This window comes from Opisthocomus hoazin, chromosome 32, assembly GCF_030867145.1.
Source record: "Opisthocomus hoazin isolate bOpiHoa1 chromosome 32, bOpiHoa1.hap1, whole genome shotgun sequence".
Classification (NCBI taxonomy): Eukaryota; Metazoa; Chordata; class Aves; order Opisthocomiformes; family Opisthocomidae; genus Opisthocomus; species Opisthocomus hoazin.
In genome coordinates this window covers 1,979,801-1,989,645 of record NC_134445.1, presented here as the reverse complement: position 1 = coordinate 1,989,645, position 9,845 = coordinate 1,979,801, and the positions used below count along the sequence as shown (strand labels likewise).

At 62.0% G+C, this 9,845-nt stretch overlaps 1 protein-coding gene across 2 annotated transcripts; it reads right to left on the bottom strand.

Annotated features, from left to right (window-relative positions):
- Positions 1 to 3,393: 3,393 nt before the first annotated feature.
- ACKR5 (atypical chemokine receptor 5) lies at positions 3,394 to 7,635 on the bottom strand. Of its 2 annotated transcripts, none has more exons than XM_075445841.1 (2): positions 7,335 to 7,635; positions 3,394 to 6,433 (listed from the first exon to the last, which is right to left on the bottom strand). In XM_075445841.1, exons 1-2 carry the CDS (start codon positions 7,522 to 7,524, stop codon positions 5,331 to 5,333), a joined length of 1,293 nt encoding a protein of 430 aa, XP_075301956.1. In that variant the 5' UTR covers positions 7,525 to 7,635; the 3' UTR covers positions 3,394 to 5,330. The 2 variants fall into 2 exon arrangements, with proteins under 2 accessions (XP_075301956.1, XP_075301955.1); XM_075445840.1 differs by lacking the exon at positions 7,335 to 7,635 and adding an exon at positions 7,181 to 7,230.
- Positions 7,636 to 9,845: the final 2,210 nt, after the last annotated feature.

Here is a 9,845-nt window from a genome sequence, read left to right as displayed (position 1 = left end):
TCGGTGCCAGTTCCTCGGCCTGGCCGGGTCGGTTTACTCCTGTTACAGCCTTCCCCGTTGAAAGCAAGCTTCCCTTTTGCCCTGGCCCCGTCCCTGTCCTGTGAAGAGAGCTCTGTAGCAGTAGAAGAAGTGGGGGACGGCCGGGTGCGGCTGTGTCTGTGGAGGGGCTGGGGGCGCGGCGCTGCGACGTGCCCGGGGGTCTGCAGAGCACGTCTCCCCGTCGGCTGCGCGCGTCGCTGGCAGGAGCGGGAGGAGTGTGCATCGCATCCCGGGGAGGGACGCCTTGGGGGGTGCAGAGGTGTGCAGCTGCTGGAGGCCCTGGTCCTTCGGCTCCATCCACCCTTCGATCACTGCGGTTTCGCCTGTAGAGCTGCGTTTCCTCCGCGGCAGCTCCGGGTCCAGCTCTGCTGTGACGGGGGAGAGACCAGAGTCGGTGTCAAGCCGTGTCCCTGCCGGCGGGCTGAGCCCTGGCTGCACCCAATGACCCTTCCCAGGCCGCGCCGCCATCCCCAGCGCGGCTTGTCCTCGGTCACCCCGTGGACCTGCAGCACCTGAGTCTGCTCCTGCTGCGTGGAGGTGGGGTGGAGGAGCGAGAGGGCAAGGCTGAGCAGGAGGCCAGGGAGAGTTTGTGTCCTTTCCCCAGTCCCTGTGATATTGGCTGAGTTTGGGGCCAGCAGGCATCGCTCTGGGGCGTCTAAAACCGGACTTGTCCCCAGTTTGGAGCCCGGAGCCTGTTTTCAGAGGAGCAGAGGCACCAAAGTGGTCACTGCCCCTGGGCTGGCTGGGCTGTGCCGTCTCTGGCTGGAGCTTGGTTTCCAGATCGGTCTCGTGGTGCCGGTCAGCTGCCAGGCTGCGGTCTGTGATCTCCAGCTGGTCTGTGGAGCCGTGCTTAGCCTACTGTTGTGAAGGATTTTATTCAAAAAAAAGCCGTTTTGCAAACGCATGGTGCTCTAGGGAAGCACGGCAGTTGGTGGTGGTTTGGTGCGGGCTCCCCGAGGAGCTCTCTGAGTTACGGGGTTTCTTTCGTCGTTCTGGTGGTGGCAAGGTGGGCTGGTAGGCAGGAACGGGTGCAACCGGCTCTGCTCTGGAGATTGCTGTGAAGGATGTGAGGGGGGCAGACGAGGCTTGGGAGAGCTCAGTCCTTAAAGCCTCGAGACCCTCCCAAATGTCCCAGAAGCCGTGAGGAGCTTTTGGATGGCTTGGGGTGCTGCCATGCAGTAGCGTCTGCAGCCCCGTGTCTAGCTAAGCTGTGAAGCAAAAGCCTTTTGTGCACATAAACCAAAAAGAGAAGCTTTTACACTGAAATACGAAGAGGCGAAGCAAGCCCACCCTTCTGAGCACAGGGACGGGAAGGCAAAAGCCCATCTCGTTTTCTGCCCGCTGTTTTGGGGTGTGGGAGCCAGGGGAGCATTTCTGTGTCTTGGATTCTTTGCCGAGTTACAATGAATTATTCCAGCGTGAAACATCCAGGGATCAGCAGCGAGTCCCCTCCGCGGGGGCATGCGGGGACGGATCTGGGCCTGCAGCACTCCTGCGCTGGGCCGGCCTCGCGCGCTGCTGCCCTCGGGGTTTTCCCAAGAGGGGTCAGAGACCTGCGCTCTCCCCCCGGCAGGGTCCTGAGCCTCTCCAAGCCTGCGGCCAGCATCAGGGCTCCGTCGTCCCTGTCCCCTCACGGCATGGCTGTCCCCGAGTCCGGCCAGCCTGGCTGGGAGCTCCAGCGTTCCTCCAAAAGCTGTGCGGGTGGAGCAGGGGGGCTTGTCCTGAGACCCCCCCAGGCTGCGTTGTCCTGAGGAGCCAGAGCTCCGGCCCGGCTGCGGTTGCGGCAGAGGCACCCGGTGCCGGCAGGGCCTCCCGGCCAGCGGCGCGGGGCTGCGTGTGTGCCAGGGCTGCGGCCGTGCCCGGCTCCGCGGCGGAGGCCGAGTGCTGTTTGCAGCATCAGGGGGCCGGGGCGGAAGCTCCGTGCCCGGATCCATCGCTGCTCCGCTGTGGAGCTGCGGCACGGCCTTCGGCAAGCCTGCTCGCCTCCTGGCCCCGCTCCGCAGACGTGGGGACGACGCTCGCCTACCTCGCCGGGGCAGCTGTGAGGTTTCGCTCGCGTTTGCAAACGGCTTTGGGATCCTCGGGGCGCGGGAGGGGAAAGCAGAGAGGGAATCCTTCGCCGTGAGCTGTGTCGGCAGTGCTTGCAGAGAGCGGCCAGCTCGCGGGTCCCCACGGGAAGCCCTGGCACAAACCCCCCTCCAAAGGCCGTGCTTCGAGACCGGGCTTACCCGATCTCCAAACCGCAGGGTTCCGTTTGGTTCTCCCCTTTCTCAAAGGATCCAGGTCTCTGATCGGAATAATTAAGCAGAAGAAAAAGAGTTGAATTGCTGTCTAACCTTTTTGTTAAGTTAATAGTAGGTACTGACCTCCTGATATTTAAGTGTTTACTATCTATTTGCTGTAAAGTTTTGTATATTTTGTAAACTTTCCCCTCAAATAGTAGATGTCTAAAATTGTTGTACATCGGGTTCTTTTATACTCCATTGTTCAGCACAAAGTGTGGTTTTTATTTAGAATAATAAAATGGAAAATGTTGACCTCTTGTACCTCGCTTCTTTGTAAAACTTGTTTCTTTAAATGTGCAGCTTGCCATTTCTGTCTCTTCAGGAGTGCCTGGGAAAGCTCGTGAGCCGTTGCTGGTATCCTGCTGCTGTGCTGTGCTCTGCAGGGTTTGTGGCACGCGTCCAGGCACCCGGGGCTCTTCCTCGCTGCCTCCTCCGGCACCCGGAGCAGCGCGGGGAGGACGGACTCTGGCATTTCTGCGGGCTGATTCCGCAGCAGGTTGGGAGCAGAGCCCTTGTTAGAAACCATTTAGGAACTTCTCGGGGTTTGTGTTCCTCGATAAGCCCTGTCTGTGCTGCCTGCGCTGTGTCGCGCTGAGACCTGGACCTTCGCAGGTTCAGAGCGGTTGGCTGGCGCGCTGGGTCAGTGGGCTGATGCTGCTGGGATTTTCAAGAGCTGCTTTAGCTTTTTTCCAGCAGCAAGGCTTCCTTCTCGGCTCGGGGTTGGGGTGACGTGCATGCTGGGCACTGCCATCGGCCGGGGCTGCTCTGCCCTGGGGAGAGCTTGCCTGGTGGGACAGGACCAGTTCCCGGTCACCAGCAGCGGGCACTGGAAATTCAGGCTGGGAGGGTGGTCTGGGGGTACATAGCCAGTAATGGCTGGAGGAGCGTGTGGCTGGGCGGGTTTACCCGAAGGGGGGTGAAGGCTGTAGAGGCAGACGGAGGGACCCAGCTGAAGGACTTGCTGGGTTTCAAGCCCAGGTCACTGCCTGGGGCTGCACGAGGGTTTGCCTGGGGCTGCTCTGGCCACGAGGTCAATGAAGTCTGGTACACAAAGTGGCAGAAGCATTAGGAGAGTTAAAAAAAAAAGTTTAATAGGTCAAATACCAAGATTTACATGTTTAAGTAACTTCAAATTGAGTAGGCTGCTGTCCTGGTTATGTCACACCTCAGGTGTTCAGTCACTGCGTACTTCGCTGCCTTCACTGAGCGTGGCGTGGTTTTGGCAGAAGGAAGCCTCGGAAGAGACTCGGGATCGGCGCTGTGGGCTGTGTCAGCATGAAGCTGCCTTGTGTCCACCGCCTGTTTGGGACTGCTCAGCTTCGCTGCTGCCCAGGAGGGTCACGGGGACGAAGGCGGTGAGGTCCGGTGCCGGTGCGGACCCCGAAGGACAGCCTATGCCCCGGAGGGCGTACAGCCCGAGCGGCTCTGCGCTCCCCGTTGTGAACCTGCGGGTCAGGAACACAGCTGAGGAAGAGGAACGGCCGTGAGCTGCTTCCCTGAGCAGGGTGCTGTTGGGTCTGAGGGGACTGGCTTCTTCCCCAGCTGTGGTACGAAATGTTTCTGTCTAAGAGAGAGGGGTCTGGCTTTTTCTGTCCACGTAAGAATCCCCTGGTAGTAAGCAGCGTCCCTGAGCCCAGGGAGTCCTGCGGTGTTTGGGGATTTGCCCTGTCACAGGACCCCTGTAAGCAGCCGAGTGGTTCCCCGCCGGCCCCGTGATAACCGAGCGGCCGTGTTCACCCCTGGCCGTGGGCTTCTCCCGCAGCCCGGGACATCCTGCTCCCCCCCGCCGCTCTGTGCTGCGAGCATCCTGTCCCCAGATCTGCTTATGCTTTGCTTTTTGAAAAATGTGTTTCTTGAGCAGCTCAAGGTCTTTGGTAGATTTATAGACTCCGTTCCAGTGACTGTTGCTCTTTCTGCTTCCCCTGCCGAGGGCTTGACCTGCAGCACATGACTTCATGGAATCCAGACGAGGATGAACTTTCTCCAGACGCTCCGGTTTCTCACACAGCCGAAGCCCAGCCCGTGCTCCAGCTCCGAGGGTCTCTGCACGCGTACGCGCTCCCACGGGGCGTGCGTTGGTGCGACTTCGATTGACGGGGAGAGCGCGTGAAGGGCTGCCAGAGTCTGCCGACATTTAGAAATGCGCCCAGTGGCCTTCAAAACCTGCCAGGACGCTCTAAAGAAGGCTGGGTGTAATGGGATGGGGCTGCTGCTGCAAAACACAACCTGGGAGCCGCACCTCTGCTGCCACCAGTCACGTCTGGAAGCAGCCGTGCCCAGTCAAACCCAGTTTTAACCACCAGTAATTTACTGCTGGGTTTGCAGGGTTGCTGTTAGCGAGCTGCTGATCTCAAACCGTTCCTCCCTCCATTAAAGCTCAGGTCGGTGTCGTGCTCAGCCCCTCGGGGTCGCGTCGCCTTCATTTCTGTACAATCAGGCTTTCAGCCATTCGCCGGGCACGGGGAGGAGAGGTTTGTGTTTCAAAGGAATGAATTCCCTCTCTCCTGCTTGGGCCGGCGTCACGGCGGAGGGGCAGCGCGGTGTATCCGGACCACACGTGGTAGCGAAGCCAGGGCCTCAGAAAGGCTGGTGGTGAAGGGGAAGGGTCGCGAGCCCCAGCCCCGTGGCTTGGGGGTGCGGGGGTCGGGTCCCAGGCCCAGATCTGTGTTCGGACTGCCGCGCAGGAGGAGCAATGCAATTTGTTACTGAAAGTGTTTCTTTTGGAAAACAGGAAATCTCTCTTTCTCCTGTTCCTTCTTTAGCTAAACAGATCTGATCCAGCAGCACGTCAGAGGCAAAAGGTCTGTGTCTCTCCGCACCATGCCCTCTCACGCTTGGCACCCTGCCCTGCCTTCGGAGCGTAGGAGGTGGCCAGCCAAGAAGCGTTGTTCAAAAGCAAAGTGTCTGCTTATCACCAGGAAAAACAATCGTACTGACCTCAGTGAGCGCAGGGAGCGGCTCCCCCACCGCCACTTGCCAGCGCCGAGTGGGAGAGTCCGGTCCCGCTTAATTGGGAGGGCTGCTCTCCTTTGTGATGACTATGGAGTGCTGCGTGGTGGAGGAGGAATTGTCTGCGCCCTTCTGGCTGCCTTGGTCTTTGGGGATGTACTTCACCACGGCGGAGATGAGCTTGCTGCGGAAGTTTTTGCTGAGGAAGTTGTAGAGAATCGGGTTAATCACGCAATGGAGCAGCGTGAAGCAGTCTATGATGTCGTAGAAGAAGTAGAGGAAGTGGGCGAAGGTGCAGTGGAGGATGATGTGGTTGCCGTCGAGGGTGAGCAGCGTGAGCATGATGTGGAAGGGCAGCCAGCTGATGAGGAACACGCCAATGTAGGCATAGATGAGCAGGCAGTGCTTCCTGCTCTCCGGCTTGGTGCGCTTGATGAACCTGGCCGTCAGGATGTTGAAAACGGTGATAATGGGGAAGGGGATGAGGAACCCGATGGTGGTGGTGGCCAAGCTGACTGCCAGCGCCCACTCATCGTAGGTTTCGAAGGGGGCCATGAAGATGCAGATGGGCTCTCCGGTGTTGACCAGCTGCATGTGAGCAACCTCCAGGAACGGGATGGCTGCTGCCAAGACCCAGCTGCAGGCGCAGATGATGCAGCGTGCACGGTGCTGGTGCTTGCGCCAGAAGAGGGAGGAACTGGTCAGGGACACGTAGCGATCCACGCTCAGGCAGGTGAGGAAGAAGATGCTGGCATACATGTTAGCAAAGTAGAAGTAGTGGGTGAAGCGGCAGAGGAAGCTGCCCCAGAGCCAGGTGTAGTCCAGCATCACCTCCAGCATCCAGATGGGCAGCGAGAGCAGCACGCCGAGGTCAGCAACAGCCATGTTGATGATGTAGAGGTTGACCAAACTCTTGTTGCCCCGTGTCTGCCAGTTGACCCAGATGACAAGGAGGTTCTCCACCAAGCCCACCACGAAGATGACCAGGTAAAGGATGAAGAGGATCACCCGCTTGACGTTCTCATCCAGGCTGAACTCGCAGAAGGTGTAGGTGTAGTTCAGGAGGTGGAACAGCTCGGACCAGTTGTGGTAGTCCCCGTACTCGTTCAGCAGAGTGTGCATCTCGGTGGGGGCAGTGGTCGCCTCGGCCATCCTGGTAGCTGCAAGGGAAGGGAAGGCACTGAGCTGGGGCTCCGCGGCTGCACTCAGCCGGACAGCTTGAAAACACAAACAGCCGATCTCTGCTGTCAGAGCTCAGCCCTCGCGGGAGGCGCTGAAAGTACCCTGCTGCATTTTGTTTTGATCCGGTTCTTACTCCTGCGGTGGCTTCCTACACCAGCCCTCAGAAGATGCCTCATCAGACCATAACCTCACATCCCAGACAAAGTGCAAGCCACAAGCACCAGCCGCCTGCGCACCCAGGCGTGCTCCCGGGTGGTGGCTGTCCCCTGTCCCACAGCCTGGTCCAGCGGAGATGGAGATGGGGACAGGCAGTGCTGGGGACCGATGAAGGACGGGTGACAGTGCCCGCTGGCCCAGAGGCGCTGCGCCAGCAGGGAAGCCCCTGGCCCCCTGCCCGAGCCCTTGCTGTGCAGTCGCCTTATAAACCCGGCCGGCCGCCCTCGCTCTGCCCATCCCTCAGCTGCGTTGCTGGGAGCCGCCAGGACTTCCAGGTAGGTGACAAAATGAAAAACTTAAGGGAAATGCAGTTGACCTTAACATCCTTTTATTGCCCAAATGTGAGAGCTCCGCTCCCAGCACAGCTGCATCTGCACGGCGAAGACGCCGTGGACCCCGTGCAGCCTCGGGCTGCTGGAAGAGCTCACCGGAGCAGCCGTGCCCCGGGCGCACGCCGTGCCAGGGAGCACCGCAAGAGCATCAGCCCTGCGCCATCAGCTGTCACCTACCCGCTCCCGAAACCCCAGGGGAGAGGAGCGGAGAGCGAGCCCCCGGGGCTGCAGCCCGCGTCCCCGGGCTGCTTGGCACGCTGCGGGTCCCGAGGGAGGCCGGTGGGAGAGGGGACAGACGGGCACGGGTGGGGAGGGGGAGGCGTTGGCTCACCGCGGCAGAGCCGAGGGCTGTGCGGAGGGCAGCTGGGGAGCGCGGCGATCCTCTCGGCTCGGCAGCTCGCGCGCCTCTGGCAGAGCGGAGCCGCGGCGGCACGGAGCTCAGGGTGGGCTTGTTGGCTGCTTCCCAGCAGGAAATGACCGTCGTGGTCCGACATCCTGAGACAGCCCAGCGCGGGTGACATTGGATGGTGACATTTGACTCGATTTCCAGCGCCGGGGCTCGACTCCTGTTTGATTTTGCTGCGGGGCTGGGGACGGGCGCGGGGAGGTCCCGGGCAGCTGTTGGTGTCGGAGCTGCGGGTGCCCGAGGATGGAGCGGGGCTCCTTGGGGCTCCCCAGGCAGGTCCCCTCCGCCATCACTCCGCAGGACCTGGCTGCTGTGGCCCCGCTGGTCTTTGGGGCTGGATCCTGACCAGGTCCCACTGCGACTGTGGGCAGGAGGGGAAAATGCGTTGTCTGGGATGGACCCCGCTGAGCCTGGTCCTGCCCCGGGTCTGGGAGCCCCAGGGGCTCAAGAAGGGTTAAGGCGAAGGTGCCGTGGCTGTGCCCAGTGCTCGGGCGGTACGGGGCGAACTCAGGGTTTCCCTGGGGGTAGAAGGGCCAAAAGCTGAATGTCTGTGCCAGGCCAGCGCTGCCCGTCGCTCCGAGCGCCCGCAGGAGTTGATGGCAGATGGCTGTCACTGCAGAAACACCTCTGGCTGGACAGCAATTAATCATCGAGCTGTGATTGCCTGGCGGTTCTGCAGGGGAAGGGAGGGGGCTTGAGCCTTGCCCCGGCACTGGGGAGGGGGCTGATAGGCAGAAAATTTTGCATCAGGCTGCAAGTCCTGCGAAACAATTGCAGGAAATCTCCTTTTTGAGTGCAGACAAGGCCTTGTGATCAACAATCAGCTCGGAAGGAAGGCACGGCCAGAGCGGGGAAGCACGAGCGCACTGATAAGTCGGGTCTCACAACAACAAGCCTGGCGCTGGTGACCCCATGTGCAGGTACCCAGCCCCGGCAGGGCCGAGGCCCCGGGCTGCAAACAGGAACTCGGCGGCTTTGTGCTCGCCCCGAGCATGACGGGGTGCGTTTTGGTGCATTTAGTGTGTTTTGGCACGTTTTGGCTCCGGGGCCGCGGGGGATCGCGAAGGGCTGCTCTGCCGCCCCATGCCCGGGGGGGGTTTGCTGGGGTGCTGCCGGAGCGATGCGGGTGCAGGTGTCCCAGTGCCACGTCCCGGCAGCTCAGCACGCCGCAGCCCGGCCCCTCGGGGCCGCGCGGCTCTGAAACGTGGTGCGTGGGGGCTGCGGGGGACGTCTTACTGGTTCGCTGAGCCAAGTAAAGCATTTAGGAAAGCTTTCTTGGCTGGGGAAGCAGCTCGGCGAACTGCACCGCAGCTTGCACAAGGGTCCTGTGTGCTGCCTCGTGCCCCGCACCCCGTCGCAGCCCGCGGCTGCCCTGGGCTCGCGTGGGCTCAGCCTCTTGCGGTGGTGGGAGCAGGGCTGCTGCTAACTCTGCTCATCTGGCAGGCAAGTGCACAGCCTCAGGGACCTAACCCCAGCTAGTCACTGTTAATCAGTCCTTAATTAGAAGTATTAATGATGCAGGAGTCCCTGCCTGCACTGGCAGTGCCAGGGGCTGGTTGGCAATGGTGCCTTTTCCAGCCTGTTCTGCGGCAGCAGAGCCAAGAGCTCGTCCTCGCCGGCTGCGGGTTTCTCTGTGCCGGACCTGGCCACCCGCTGCCCGGGGAGGCTGCGGCCGTGGCCCCACGACTGCCGGCGCTGTGCCGGGAGGGGAGCGACGGCTGCTGGGGCTGAGCCCGAGGTCCCCATGGAGGAGCTGGGAGGCTGCAGGGCAGCGGGGGCTGCGCCGGCACTGGAGGGACCCGAGCAGCGAGGGGGGATGGAGCCGCTCCCAGCCAGCTCTTGGGATGACCTGGGCGGCAGCAAGGGGGGAGATGGGGAGCTGAGGAGCAAAGCCCCCGGATCCTGAGCCGGGGTGCGGCAGAGCGGGGGTCCCGGCAGCTCCTGGCAGAGCCGGGGTGAAGCACAACCGGCTTTGGGGACCTTTGCAGAGAGCGATGGCTCTCACCGCTCCTCGGAGAGGGAGCTGCGAGCCTGAGGCCCAGAGGCTGCTGCGGCAGAAGGCTGCAGGCTGGAAGGAGAAAAGCTCTTTAACCGGGACAGCGGCGTCCCTCCAGCGCGAGGCAGCGACGGGACAAGAGCAGTGCCAGCGCCTGCGACAGCCCCGCGGCCACGCTTGGCCACGCTGGTGGGAGCGGACGGGCCCCCGCCTCTGGCCAGGGGGATGAGCGGGACCCCTTGGCGTGGCCATCGGCCCCTCGAAGCGCTGCGGGGGCCGAGACGACGCTGCGCTGCAGCTCGGACGCGCACGGGGCTGCTCTGGGCACGGGTGCCATGGACCCACCAGCGCCACGGCCACCGCGGCACGGCCGGTCCCCCGGCACCGGGGCCGGGCGGCTCTCGGACCCCTCCGAGGCGGGGATCACCACGGGCAGCCCC